Source organism: Rhinolophus sinicus, linkage group LG09 (genome assembly GCF_036562045.2).
Source record: "Rhinolophus sinicus isolate RSC01 linkage group LG09, ASM3656204v1, whole genome shotgun sequence".
NCBI classification, from domain to species: Eukaryota; Metazoa; Chordata; class Mammalia; order Chiroptera; family Rhinolophidae; genus Rhinolophus; species Rhinolophus sinicus.
In genome coordinates, this window is record NC_133758.1 from 51400855 (window position 1) to 51416659 (window position 15805).

General features: G+C 38.6%; 1 protein-coding gene across 4 annotated transcripts in view; it reads left to right on the top strand.

The window, feature by feature from the left end:
* RAB31 (RAB31, member RAS oncogene family) overlaps positions 1-15805 on the top strand; it is a 121803-nt gene that overhangs the window by 102517 nt on the left and 3481 nt on the right. For 3 of the 4 annotated variants that reach the window (XM_074340376.1, XM_074340375.1, XM_074340374.1), the window contains 2 exons: positions 2458-2567; positions 4214-15805. In XM_074340376.1, coding sequence (XP_074196477.1) covers positions 2458-2567; positions 4214-4422 — 319 coding nt within the window. In that variant the 3' untranslated portion in view covers positions 4423-15805. The remainder of the gene's footprint in view (positions 1-2457; positions 2568-4213) is intronic. The other variant, XM_019712606.2, reaches the window with a different exon arrangement.

Consider the following 15805-nt stretch of genomic DNA (forward strand, 5'->3'; position numbering starts at 1 on the left):
CCTCCAGACCCTTAGAGTAAGAACTGTTCTTCAGGAAGGTGGGATATGCCCCTCCCCATCCTCTACCCCTGACTACAGTTTGAGGATATTTTGAACCCATATATTCTTTGTCTATAAAGATTGAAAGAATAGCCTCTAGAGTGTGGGTGCCAGCTGGGTGGCTGTGTTGTCAAGGCCTGATGGAAGCAAACTAGGCAGAGCCAAGGCCTTGGGTTCAACCCTGCCTCCACCCCAATTTGCTCTGTCATCTTGAGCAAGTCATTTATCTAACGAGAAGTCTGAGGACACATTTTTCTTATCTCTCCATTTCAAGGCCTAGAATTGTAGACTGAGATAATTAGCCCATCCTAGTTTACTGTTATTCTCAGCATGGATATTTTGTGTTGTGTTGTGACTTTGTTCTCACCTTAATCCTGGCAAAACCTATTCTACTCCTCTTTGTCCCACAATGGAATTGATGAGAGGGGATCTAAGGAAGCGTTCAACTGTATATGTAACCTTCTCTCACTTGAGGGATCTCTGAAGCTTCCTTGATTACCAGATGTGCCCCCACCCTTCTATTTGTAGTTTGACAAAGACTGCCACGAAAAAATTTTTTAAAATGCGGTAGCATGCCAAACTGAACAAAGAAAAGCCCTTTTCTGGAATGTTTCAAGTATAAAATTAATCACCACCAAAAAAGTTGAATTTTTTTTTTTTTTTTAATACCTGTGAGAGGCCTAGGGCTTATCTGTTAGAAACAATAAAGAGAGTAAATTCAAGAGCATACTTTTTCCTAGTATGTCTTTGGTAAGAGAGACTGTGAAGTACAGATTCCCGCTGACATGGTTTAGGACTCTCCTCTGGCATGGAATCCTGGGCCAGCTGTCTTTAATATGGGAGGCTCTAGTTAGGCTCTTTTCCAGTTAGTACCTGAAAAGTCCTCCTCTTATATAATTTGGGGTACATAAAGAATTTAAATGCTGTGGTAGAATTTTCCCAGTACTTTTATAAACCCGTTGTAACCATTCCTGAGGAATTTGGAGTAGGCAGAAGAAAGGGAAGGAGATGGGGAGATGGAGAAAGTCTCTTCATTCCCCCCTCCCAGTTGTGATTTTCTGTCCTCCCGTTTTTCTTCTCCTGTAGCCCTCCTAGTCCAGCGTTGTGTTCTCTCTCGCCCTCAGCATTAGAGGAGCTTCCAGATTATTCTCCTCACAGCCCCACGCTAGTTCATTTTGTGTACTGTGTTTTCCTAGAATGTGGAGCTGACCCTGTCACTGTTTTCTGTTGGCCACCAGGTGCTTTCCTGCCCATCTGCCACGATTCCTGCTGGACCCTCTCTCAGACACCATATCATTCATTTGTAAATCCACCATTACACCCAAGGCAGTGTTGGGGTGCAGAATCGACTTTTAATATACTCTCTGGGGATGAAGGCACTCTTGTACCGTGGGCTTTGTCAGGCTGTTTGGAGAATTTGCATCACAATTCTCCTCTGTTCTCCTTACCCGGCATGGACACACTTTAGATGAGCCCCTCCAAAGCATCTTCTTGGGTTCCACTGATCAAAATGCACTGCTTTCTACCCCTCTACTCTGGAAGCACTGTACTAGTGCCTTTATTATCTACTTATTGCAGATGTTACATTGTTGTGGATTAGAGTAACCGTGGATGCGTTTGCCTTTGCTCTCAAATGTAGATTCCAGAAGGCAAGGACTAGGGTTTTCTCTAGCACCTACAAAAAGACTGGCATACAATAGCTGCTCAATGAATATTTGTTGAATAAATAAACTTTTGGAGAATAGGAACTGACTTTTTAGTCTTTGGATCCACCATAGTATCTTTACATTAAAAGTAGATCAATAAATGTATTTTTAGAATGTTCATTTAAATAGAGTTTATGTCCTAAAACCTTTGCAGGACCAGCCTTTTAAGGGTCAAAGTCCAAATATGTCATACTGCATCATAGCTATTCTTGCTATAACCATGTTCATTTCCAAACTTTCAGATCATGTCACATATTTTGTCTGATTTGTCAAAGACGACATATGGAAAGTCTTATAGAAACATGTGTGCACACTTGCACACGCACACAAACACACAATTAAAAAAATATTTTTTCCTCATTATTATGGGGAAAAATATTTGAAATCAACCCTAACTCTGAAAGCTGGAATATATACTGCCATACTCATAATGATTTTTCCTACTGTTCCGGAATTCTTTCCTTCTGTGGGACCAGGACAATATTTTATTTATGCACATCTTGTCTCCATGATGCCAGAGACCAGGTTTAAAACTTTAAAAAGTCACATCCATACTAAGTTTTCAGTGCTTGCTGAGCAATGGAGTTGATATTCTACAGGAAAATAAAGGAACTATTTCCAGATAAGTTTTTTGTTTGGTCTGTTGGGGTTAGTTATATTTTACAAATAAGCATTCATATTCATTTCTATCTGGGTTTGACTTCTTTTCCAGGGAGGTTCCCTTGAAGGATGCGAAGGAATATGCTGAATCCATAGGGGCCATCGTGGTTGAAACAAGTGCAAAAAATGCTATTAATATCGAAGAGCTCTTTCAAGGAATCAGTAAGTACCTGAAATTGTGTTTTTAGCTTAGCTTACATTTTTATGTCTCTGAGAGTCAAAGGATGAAATTATAGAGCGCTGAAGTAGAACTTTTTCTCTGCGTGAATTTGTTTGATGCTGTGGATATAAAACCTACAAGCATACACTTGTCACTACTGACCTATATTGTGCCTCCAATTCTAAATTTCCATAATTCTGTGCTTTAACCTGACAATTCTGTTTTGTGAACCAAAATGAAGTAACTCTGTTATAAAATAAAATTTATTTTAATTAGAAAATTATATATTCTATAGTAGTTTATGTGTGCGGGCAAAAAAATTAATTTTCCTTCTACCCTTCTAAATTCTCTGCCTGGACTAATAATCAAATTGATATGAGACACATTAATAGGAGAAAATGACAAAATTTATTATGGATGTGTATATGGGGGTCGATAAGAATGTGGGACCCAAAGATCTGGCAATTGAGGCTTATATGCCATCTTGAGCCAAGGAGAAGGGGTGGTTGTGGTTTGGGCCTTCAAAAGGCAGGAAGGCAATTCACATGGAGATGGAAAAGCAAACGTTTGGTAAATAAATGTTTGCTGGCCATCTTTAACAATGGGACACAGAAAGGACTTTAATCAAACAGGCCTTGCTAGGTCCCCCCTGTCTCCCCCACCCCTCTACCCTTAGTCTATCACACACTAGTTCCTGTTAAATTATTGTTATGTATGATGATAACTTTCCTCCTGGAGCAGGTCCTCTATCTAAATTCTTTTAGGTAGTTAGGGGGAAGGTCAAAGGTTTTTCCTGAGTCTTTCTTTTCTTAAGAATAACCAGCTTAAAATAATCCATATCCCAAAAGGCCTGTTTTGGGATGGCAAACTCTGCTTCTCCTCATATGTTAATATGTTGAGGGGAGGAGAAATGAAATAGTGAGAAGTTATAGAAAATTGAATTCACCCATTAAACCAAATGACTCTAGTCAAATGAAATGAGAAACTTTTAGTACTTTTGCCCAATGATTGCCCACAAAAGTAGTGTCCCACATGGCCTAAGATTGGGAATTGGGTGGAGAGTTGATTTTATAAAGATTTTCCTCATTTCTGATCACCTAATTAATGGACGGTATTGGCTCCCTTCTTCATCTACACTTCTGGACAATGGTATACTTCCCTTTCTTTATGCTGGTTCCCCATGAATAACCTTTATCCAAAAGCTGTTTCCCAGCTGATAGCCAGATTTCACCTTCATAACTTCTCTGGTAGTGATGGGTCCCCTCAGAGAGTGACCTGCTGATAGCTGTCTTGGAAAACTGTCCTGAGACAACTTCAGAGTATAATCGGGGACTTTGCAAGAGGTATGTGTTTAGTGAGGTGCTGGGACTCAAAGTCCTGGGGTAGTCACCTTAGAAAAAATTGAACTCCTGACCAGTTGGCAGTTATTCTCAAATATCTTGGCTCCAGACAGTTCCAGAAGGGAATTCCAGAAGGAAAACTGATAGTTTGATCTCTCTGAGGTCATTGTTGGCAGTGCTCTCAAAGTCAGAGGGGCCGTTGCTTCCCAGAACAGATTTGATTTGCTTTTAACTGGTTTTGGTTCATTACTTCAGACTCTGAGAACCCACAGCAGGGAATGTTTTGTTTGTTTATTTTGGCTTGACAGAGAATTCACTGGAGATGGGGAACTCTGACTGGGTTACTTGCACAATACAGAAATGCACGAAAGAATACAGCCAAGCCCTGCATCGCCTGGCCTTCCTTGTCCATTGGGTCTACACCACCTTCCCTTCCTGCCTCCTTCAGAAGGATTCGTTCTCCTGCCGTTATTTCACACTCTCAACAGAATGGTGTTCTCCAAGCTCACTGACCTGAGTGGTTGAGCTCCAGAATGCTAAGACTGTAATTTTATGTTGGAAACCCCATATCCCCAGACTCTGGCTCCTTCCCAAAAATGGGCCCTGGGTGTAGTGCTCTGCTGTGAGGAAACTGCTCAGCTGCCCTCCGTGGCTGTGTAACTGTGGATGGCATCTGAGAGGGTTTGGCTTGAGCTCATTCCATTAACCTCATATTTCCTTAGATCAGACTCATTCTTTTGTGCTGGCATTTGGCTTTCTGGTAGTTTAGACTAATTGTACAGCTATTAATTCTTTTTATTAATGCTTTTAATTAATGAAGCTAGATAGCTCCTGATGACTGTGGCATTCATACCTTTCCTTTGTGCAGCTACTTGTATTTTTTAGAACTCTCTTCTGCATTAGCCCCTAGAAGGCAGACAGTGCAAACGGCAGTGCTCAGTGAAGGAAGCTCAGCGTTCCATATACCACCTGAAATTCAACTTGAGGTTTCTGCACAAGCTAGGAGATTTTCTGAGGTGTATGTAAGTCATTATTAAAATTAAAAAATTAAATAAGGACCTCAAAGAAGAAAACAAACCTAAGCAGTAAGAATTCATATCTTAACTTGAAAGATATTTCTTTGGTCCAACCACTATAAATCCCTCCATGCATATGAGGTCTTCACAGCTCAAAGGGATGGGGACTTTGAGATCCTAGTGATCTATTCATTTAAGAAAAAACAAGTGTTTTATTTAAAGCCCTGGGTGATTATGGTTTCAAATAATTAATTCCTACAGAAGCCGTAGACCACGTGTGTCACCTCATCTTCTATGTCAAATAAACATCTGTTTGTTTCTGTTTCATTATACTTTTGTTGTAAGTGCCTTAGCAAAGAAGCCTGTAAATATACAGCACAGCAAGACCTGTCTTCGTCATATAAGTGCTGGTGCCTTCCCGGCCTCTTTATTCCTCCAGGTGAATTTCTTCAGAAGGGGGTGTTGTAGCCTAATTATGGGTTAACTTAAAACACAGTACACCTAAATATATTGCAGCAGACATTTCATTTATTCTCCTCTTGCCTATTTCTGCTTGTATTAAACATGGTTCTCCCTGAGCTCAAAATAGAACGAGATATTGCTGACACCTATGCTCCCCAAAACAATGTTCCAGAGGCAAACATGCCCAAGAAAAAAGATGCAATAGAAAAACAAGAATGAGCAGTGAGAATAAAAGCCCTTATAAAAAGGCGTGCTTAAATAAAATTAATTCATATTGACTTGGATGAAGAGATAAATGTTTCTCTTTTACATTCCCAGAGTGTTCATAAACCAGAAATGAATCAACTGTGTTTTCTGAACATGAGTTAATATATTTTCTAACTGGAAATTGTTTACCAAAATATTATCTATTTCCAAAGACTGAAGTTACCCTGGAAAGGATTTAAGTGCTGCCCAGTTTTGGGTGGTATGTGTACAGTCCTCACATAATGCATTGTCCTGGGATTGGCATTCCTCCAGGCACCCTTTTGTAAATCACAGTTTCGGACCTACTTTACCCCACAGCCTGGGGCTAATTCTCTTCCATGCATTTCCCCCCAGCGTTGTTCATTTTTCTTTCTTGGGTTCTTATACCATTGAACATTAAAAGTTTCCTCTTTGAGTTAAGATATAAGAAGAATTCTTGGCCAAGAAAATTGTTATACATTTGAGTTTTTAAATTGCTGTAGGAAAACACAAAGAATATTCTGCTGTTTACTTATTACAGTGTTAAAAAGCAAAACCAAAAATCCTGATGGTCTTCCTTATGAAACTATTCTCTCTGCCTGTCTCTGTAATCGTAACTTTAAAGGCAAGGTAAAGAGACCTAATGTCAGCCTTTGGTCCTCAACATGCTTTGCCTTTTTTCTTTCCTTCATACATTTGCTCTCTCGGGCCCTATATGTGGTGCTCCTCCTTTCTTCCCTACAAGCCTTAATTCCCTCAAGGTCCAATTCAAATCTTTTCCCTCCGTGAAGTCTTTATCTGCCCCAACTCTCACCAATGAGGTTACTTATGTTCTCCTGTATCATTTTGACATTTGAACATATTCTCTGTTTAAGTGATTCTCCAAGTGTTTCAGGTATACATCTATTCTCTTGTGAGACTAAGTTCTCTGAGAGTAGATCTTATTCTGTCCTATTCCCCATAAAGCTGAGACTAGTAAATAGGATAGTGCCAAATTAAAAGTTTCGAATTTGGACCTTCAACCTTATTTCATGATATTGCAGGAGATAATATTTCAGAGGGTTCTCTAGATAAAAAATGTAGTCGCTTTTCTATGGGAACTTAAGTTTGCATAGTACCAGCCAGTTGAATAGGCCTAGTATCTCTTTTTTCATTTAGTCAACAAATATATCCTCTTTTGTGGGTCAGGTGCCATGCTAGGCACCGGGAACAAAACAAACTGATGGTCAAGTGGGGAAACAGGCTGTGGGCACAAGGTCAAATAGGTGTATAATTACACATTGTAATAAATGCTACCAAGCAAATGAACAAGGACTGTGGGGATAGTGACAGGTGGGGACTTTAGATTAAATGAGAAGATCTCCCCAAGTAAATGGTTTTAAATTGGACGTGAAAAATGAGAAGAGGACAATTGGCCAAAGTGCTCAGGAAGGGCTGTCAAGCCGAGTGAACACCAAGAGCTGAGTTCCTGAGGAAGGAAGTGGTGTGATGCATTTAAGGAAGAGAAAGGAAGGTGATAGGCTGCGGGGTGGGGGCTCAGGGACAGCAGTAGGAGGTGAGCTTAGAGACTGAGCCCTGTCCTTGCTTGGCCTTGTAATGGGAAGCAGGGGGTGATATTTTGAATGCAACTAGAAGCTACTCAAGTGTTTTAAGCATGAATGTGGCTTATCCAATTTACATTGACCAAAAGATCACCCTGGAGAATGTTTGGGAGGAGGAAAGCTTGGAAAAGGTTTACCCAGTTAGGATGCTGTTGTAATAATCTAGGAGAGAGGATTACTAGGGTAGAAAGAAATGGACACGAATTTGAGAAATTTTGGAAATAGAACCAGTAACACTGAGTAGTGGGTTGGGAATGGGGAACAAGGAAAAGTGACACAGACGCACTCCCAGCATTTCCTTTCCTGGAATGAGGAAGATTGGCACAGGAGCAAGTTCTCTTGGGGCTGGATTGATTCTGAGCCTGGCAGGCTGGATTCTGGAGTGTGAGGAACACAAGCTTTGGTTTGTGGATTTTAATTATTCAACTCAAATACCTTTTTTAACTCTCCCTGAGGGCTAAAAGAGGTGCTGCTGCAAGCTCACCAGAAAAATGTCTGGACTGGGGTGGGACCTCGGCCAGACAGCTGTGCTTCTGTTCCACTGAACTTGAATGCATAATGTAAAGAAAAGAACACCAGGCTTTCTTCTGAAAATCACACCTGAAGACGTTGAACTAGGTTTATTGTTTGTTTGTTGTTAGTTTGAGAATTAGGTGAGAAATACTTGTTTTTTTAAAGTGAATATAATTAGAGGTACAAGCATATTGATTTGGAAAAATTAGAATAGGATGTTAATATGAGGGAAAGGAAGTTAAGACTCATAGGCAATAATCATGTCTTGTTCTGTAATCATTTCTTGCACAGAATGTTAGCTATTTTAAGTCCACTGTACTTTTGAAATTCCTTAGGTAGTTACTTTTGGTTTAGAGCAGATTAAAGAAATTTAAAAACAAAACGTTTGCAAATTTCATAATACTGTAGCAGCTGTCAAATGAAGGTAGCTATTATTTGCTGACATAAAAAAAGGTACATTGTTCAATGTGAAGCAAAAGTTGAACTGGTTTGTAGTATATCCTGATTTCATAAATTGTGAACCATGTAATATATAATAGTAAATAATATATGCTTCTGGGTAAAGATTGGAAAGATCCATGCACATTAAAATGTTAACAATGGTTGTTTCGTGGTGGTGACATTCCAGGGAACTTAGAAAAAAAGACTTTATTCTGGAAACATTTAAACATATACACCAGTAAACCAAGTAACATAATAAACCATCATGTACTCATAACCAACCAAGCTGGTTTCATTTCTACCTCACACTCCCTCACACCCTTCTGCCTGTATTATTTTGAAAGGAATCCCAGACATTTCATTCATAAATATCAGTATGTAACCTTTTTTAGTATAATAACAATTACATTATCACATTAATAATCTTAGTGCTATTATATTAATATCAAATATTCAGTGTTCAGATTTCCAAATAGTTCATAATGGTCATAAATGTTTTTTTGGTTTCATTTTACATTGCAGTCCAATTGTTGGAATCAGTAAGCAAATTAAGTTTCATACACAGCGATTAGTTGATATGAGGTATGTCAAAAAATACTATGATCGTTTAAATAAAAAAAATTACAGTAAAAGACACATTGACATTAATCCCCATCAAAATACTCCCCCTTGCTTCAAACACACTTATCCCATCATTCTTATTACTTTCTGAAGCAGTTCTGGAATTCCTCTTTCGTGAATGTCTTTACAAGCATTTAAGAAATGATGTGCATAGAAAATGGCCAGAGAAATGGGCAAACGGTTTCACCCTACATCATGACAACGCTCACTGTCACACATCACTTCTGGTACAGCAATTTCTGTCAAATGAAAACATTATGGTGTGTCCTCATCCACCTTATTCACCGGGTCTGGCACCGTGCAACTTCTGGCTCTGACCCAAAGTCAAAATGACCATGAAAGGTAAAAGTTTTGAATAGATTCAGGATATCGAGGCAGCCATGACAGCACAATTAAAGACACTCACAAAAGAGGACTTCCAGAACTGCTTCTGAAAGTGGCAAGAACGGTGGGATAAGTATGTTTGAAGCGAGGGGGCGTATTTTGAGGTTGATTAATGGCAATGTGTCTTTTACTGTAATAATTTTTTTTAAATTTAAACATTCACCGTATTTTGTGATCATACCTCACATGTCATTTAAGCCTCTCTTAAGCAATAGGTTTCCTCCATCTTTCTCTGTATTTCCCTCATGCAGTTTCTTTATTCAAGAAATTAGATCACTTGTCCTACAGAGTTTAAAATATAAATTTTGCTGAGTTCCATTTTATTGCTAAGTGGTTTCCCACTGCATGCATAAGCCACAATTTGTTAATCCATTCACCTAACATTTGGGTTGTTTTTAGCTTTTGGAAATTACAAGTAAGATTGCTATGAGCGTTCATGTACAAGTTTTGTGTGGGTACATAAATGCCTAGGGGTGGAATGGCTGGCCTATCTGGTAGGTAATGTTTAAACTTTTAAGAGACTGCCAAAATGTTTTCCAAAGTGGTTTTAGCCTTTTATGTTCCTATACCAACGTAGCAGTGCTCCAATTGTTCCATGTCCTTGCCAACACTTGGTATGGTCAGTTGATAAAATTGTAACCATTCTAATGGGAGTACAGTGGTGTCTGCTTGTGGTTTTAATGAACATCATCCTAATGACTAATAAGTGTCTTTTCATTTGCTTGGTTGTAATCCTTGTGTCTTCTTTGGTGAAGTGTCTGTTCAAATTTAACCGGTTTTGTATTTAGTTGTTTGTCTTCTTATTGTTGAGTTCTAAAGATTATTTATGTATTTTGGATATATATTCTTTATCAGGTGTTTGTTTTTCAATTTTTTTTTTTTCTAGGCTGTGGTTTGTCTTTTCATTTGCTTGACAATGAGTTTGGAAGAGCAGAAGTTTTTAATTTTATTTTTTTTTTAAGATTTTATTGGGAAATGGGAACAGGACTTTATTGGGGAACAGTGTGCACTTCCAGGACTTTTCTCCAAGTCAAGTTGTTGTCCTTTCAATCTTAGTTGTGGAGGGTTCTGTTCAGCTTCAAGTTGTTGTTCTTTCAGTCTTAGTTGTGGAGGGTGCAGCTCAGCTCCAGGTCCAGTTGCCGTTGCTAGTTGCAGGGGGCACAGCCCACCATCCCTTGCGGGAGTCGAACCGGCAACCTTGTGGTTGAGAGGACACGCTCCAACCAACTGAGCCATCCGGGAGCTCAGCGGCAGCTCAGCTCAAGGTGCCGTGTTCAATTTTAGTTGCAGGGCGCTGCCCACCATCCCTTGCGGGACTCGAGGAATTGAGAAGTTTTTAATTTTGATGAAGTCTAGTTTGTTAAATTTTTTCCTTTCTGGCTTATGTTATTTTGTGTCTTATAATTTTTAAATATTAAAATAGATAATCAAAGAGATAGATGCAATGGAATATTATCCAGTGATTAAAAACAAATGTGCTATCAGATCACAAAAAAGACATGGAAGAACCTTAAATGCACATTACTAAGTGAAAGAAGCCAATCCAAAAAGGTTGCATACTGTAGGATTCCTTCTGTATGACATTCTGGAAAACGCAAAACTATGGAGACAGTAAGATCAGTGGTTGCCAAGGGCTTGGAGATGGGGAGAGAGAGATTAACAGGTGGAACATAGAAGACACTTAGGGCAGTGAAACTATTCTGTGTAATACTGTAATGGTAGCTACATGTCATTATACATTTATCAAAATCCATAGAATGTTCAACACTAAGAGTGAACCCTAAGGTAAATTGTGGACTTTAGTTAATAATAATGATCCATAATGGCTCATCAATTGGAATAAATGTTCCATACTAATGCAAGATGTTAGTAGGGAAATTGAGGGTGAGGAGAGTAGTAGATGGGAATTCTCTGTACTTTATGTTCAGTTTTTTTCTATAAACTTAAAACTGCTCCAAAAAAATAGCCTGTTAATTTGAAAGAAAAAGGAAGGGTGGGGAGATGTCTTTGAATGATAAGAAAGCCTAATGATTTTAGAGTCAGTCAAGCCCTCCATGTTGAAGATATTTGGCATTTCGGACTAACAGCTAGTGGTGACCTTCCCCCTTACTTACCTCTTTGTTGGTGCATCACCTTTCTTCAGCTCACTAGAGATTTAACTTTAGGGTTTTTTTTTTTATTTCTCTCTTCACCTTTCTACATGCAATCAGTTGTCACATTTGCCAAGTGTCTTTCTGCAGTGCTCTTTCCGTCTTTGTTTTCTACTTCCCTCAACTGCACCCAAATTAAGGCTCTCATTATCCCTGAACTGGACTTTCAGCAAGGCTTCTGAATGAATTCACTTCTTGTCTCCTAAGCTTTTCTGGTCCTATATGGAATGTTATCTCATTCCTCATGTCCAGACTCTGTACCATTATCCAGGGTCATCTAATAATTCCAGTATTGTCCTCTTTACAGCAACAAGAGGACGTAACAGTGAGTGACCTCAAGTGTCACGCATGTCTCCACCTGCCCCCATTCTGTATTCTTAGGGCAATGTTCCAAGATTGTGAGCCACGACTGCAGTGTTCCCTAAAGACTCCCTCTCTAAATGGAGAGGCTTGAAGTTCATTATCAAGAGTAAATACTGTCAAGTCCTAATAAGCTTGGTCAATTTACTAATATGAACGATTCAGAAAATCAGGATCAAGCAGTAGAAGTTACACAGCAACTACCAGCACCACTAACACGCAATAAAAGATAGTGAGTCAAGTAAATACTGGAACTGAAATAAAAGGAGAGAAGAATATAAACAACAAAACGATCAGGGAGGACTTTAAGTTCATGCAGGAAATGGCTGGTCCATCACACAAAGGAAGAACAGCAGCAGCTAAGCATTCTGTTTTACTTTGTTGTGTAAAAGCATTACAGCCTGCAGTCTAGAGCCATTATAAAATTTATAGACTTGGACTTTGTTTTTTCACATAGTGCATTCCTGAGGAATCATTTATAAAACCTGCTTTTTCTCTAGGCTGTCAACTTTTCAGGAAAACTGAACTTCAAAAAAGAGTCTTAACTTTTCCCAAACAGAATCTTACACAATCCAAACCTTGTTAAAATAAACACCCTGGCCTAGATTTATACTCAAGGATGACTTGTTACGGAGATTGCGTACTCAGAGGACATTTTGTAAGAGTGGAAACATGCAGACGATGCTCAGAGCCTTTTCAGATGTTTGTATATACAATTTTGTCCTATTCTATCCCCTGTGAAATTAATACTGATTCAACAGTGTTCCAAGGTGATAACCTTGGTACAAAACACTATGGCCACTTTCCAGAACTATTCTTTTGTCTAAGTACATTTAGCCTTTCAATAAGTTCCAAATCACTCAGGCCACAAGGTCCTGAGCTCTTGTGTTTTCACAGTACTGGTTTCTTCCTTCTCTTTTTAAGGTGTTTGCCTCATTGTTATGACCCTTTCTTCTCTTTCTGCCTTAAAGTGGAAGCACTTACTTTCTTCTCATTGTTTGAAGTTGGAATGTGTGTGAGGCCTCCTAGGTTGAGGCAGGGTGGGTCCCAATCCTAGTAACTGAACCCTGAGTATTGACCATGGTGAGCCACTAGACAGGGGTTTCTCTCCGTGCAAACTCCATGTGAGCTGTGCCCAGAACCGTAACTCTGTTCACTGTCATTAGTTTTTGTCATCTCAGTAATAGCCATATATCTGTATGGTGTAGTAGTTGTCAAGTTAACTTTCCCATATTCTTTTTATAGGTGAGGAAAGGAAATCTTGGAGATATTAAATAACTTGACTGAGTTCTCTTAACTGGAATACTGACTTTCAGATTTCAAAACTCTTTCTACCAGATGAGCAAAATGAAATCTGAGGAAATTAGTGATTCTGTTTTTAGAAGTATTTTGTTCTAATACATGAGATTTTGAATATTCTGAAGATAAATAGAACCTGGTGACTCTAAGAAGCCAGATTCAACAACTGATTCAAAAACAGTTTAAAATGAGTAAGAGGGGAGTCTCCTTGAGGCATGACTGAGGTCTTACTTAATCTTGCATCCCAAACACTGTCTTAGGAGAGAAGTGAGAGGCAGGAAAGAGGGAGGAAGGAGGGGAGAGCAGGGAAGGGTGCGGATGACAGGGGCCGCCCCAGCATTACCATTTTGTTTTTGTATGTTCCTTGTTTTCGGATTTTCACCCTTCTGTGACTGTAATGAATATCTTATGTATACACTTTTTCTGTATTTGGGGTACTTTTCACAGGAAAAAGCTTATGACATGAGGCATGTAGAATAAGCCATGTATAGGAGGGCTAAAAGCCTAATGCTGTTTTGTAACTAAAGTTAGAGTTAACAGCATAAGAATAGCTTGAAGTTGATGTTAGTAGAGATACTGATTTTGATATTGCCCAAAATACTGATTAGTAAATAATGCTTATCTTAGTTAACTAGGGCAATAGCTTGCACTAATCAGAATTACAATTTTTGTCCAAAAATATTTTAGATGCAAAAGCAAAAGTCCCTATACACACTCAGGAGGCACCTGAAATATTAATTTGAGTAACTTAAATAATGATATAAGTTGACACTATCATCCCTCCAAAACCCATCACTTTATCACTTTCTTTCAAGGAGTAACACTTGACTGGCAAGATCTGACCTAATAAATCAGAGTATTGGTAGTCATTGGGAACTTTCCCCTCTATTTGTAACTTAAGACTGACAAAGTAGTAGAAGCATTTTGGGTTTTTTGTTTTTAATTATAATTAATAAAAGAACACAGCATGTCCAGAAGAGGAAAACACATACCTACGTTCTCATTTGCTTCTGGATTAGGAGTTAACTTTTTCAAGAATGACCCGCAAAAGTTTTGTATAGCTTTGTTGGCAATATAAAATGGTGAAGCAATAGCTGCAGAAATTATTACAACTTTCCCATCTGCTCCATAATAAGATGAAGGGCCATCAATTTTGAATTTTGTATGATTGCCAATGACCTTAATTTTTATGTTTGAGCTTTGGTGATTGGCCACACCACCCAATCTACACAGTGCATTAATACCTCGAAAGGAACTATTTATTTCTGCCCTTTGTGGAAATGCACCTTTATCAGGGCATTTTGACTCTCTTTATGGTCCTTTGGTAACATCCACTTGCATTAAAGGACTTAGTCTTTAGAACTATTTCCCTTCCATTTCTAATTGCTGGTTATGTAGTGAACCGATATGCTAATTAGCTGATAAAAAAATCCTTATTTTAGACCTAGCTTCATGCCTTTTTCACGGGGGATAGAAAAATAGCATAGAGAGCTAATGGGATAGAGTAGGAAGAACACAGGCTTTGGGGTCCGTCAGAAAAATCAAGATGTAGGGTATAATCAAAGAACTACCTGTGCCACTAATTACTGATTTGACCTTCAGGACCTAACCTAAGGTCTCCGAGGCAAAGTACAGTGGTGATGATAATGGCCATTCCATAACTTCACAGAGTTAAGTGAGGATTGTGCCTGTGAAAAACTTTGAAAATTGTGAGTTTCTAAACAAATATTTGTGATTTCTAGATTCTATTGCCTTTTTTAAGGACAACTTTATTGAGATAAAACTCACATACGTGATTACAGATAACAGTCCTGTATTATAAACTTCAAAGTTGCCAAGAGACTAGATCTTAATTGTTCCCACAACAAAAAAGAAATGATAATTATGTGACATCACAGAGGTGTTCTCTCCGGCTACAGTAATAATCATATTGCAATATATAAATGTATGAAATCAACAGGTTGTACACCTTAAACTTACATGATGTTATATATGTCAATTATATCTCAATAACAATACATTTTTTAAAACTCATGTACCATACATTTCATCCATTTAAAGTGTACAATTCAATGGATTTTAGTATAGTCACAGATACGTACAACCATCATAAGCACAGTCAGTTTTAGAATATCTTTATTCTCTAAAAATGAAACCCCCACATCCTTTAGCTACCACCTCACTATCCCCCTCCATTGCCTTTTTAAATTCCTACTTTGTATTTATTTACAGAGGTTCTTGAATAATTTTAAGAATTAAATAAGATTACTTGTGGATGACATTAAAATACTGTTTTCTGTGAAGAGAGTCTCTCAGGGCTTTTTAGCTAATGCTCTAAGTGTATTGGCAGGGTGACGGGTGGGGAGCTGAGTGTTAATAAATGATACTGTGAGGAAGATTACAATTCCCAATCCAGTTCTATTTTAAGAGGCAGAAAAAATGAGTACTCACTGTTATTATTGAAAGCTGGGTGCCATGGAGCAGCTCAGTGCAGTGGGGTACATCTGTGGGAAGGCTGGGGAGGAACCGTGGACTGATGTCTATACTGAGAAGGTGGATGAGAACTTCCCCCTTTTACTCAGAAGCAAGAGGTTCCAAATCTAAGGAAATCTGTGTTATCAGAAAGCTGATTTTACTTTTCCTTAACTTCCTAAACATGAGTTTGACTTCATTCAGCAGAGCGACAAGGAAAGAAAGAAAGAAGAGAAAGGAAAAGAGTTACTCCTGAATCCCCTTTGCTTTCCGTAGAGTGGCGCTGTTGAGGCACAGTCACACTCTGTGTGTGGTGTCGACTGGTAAAAAGAAACTCAAACTCGGTCTCCTTTTTG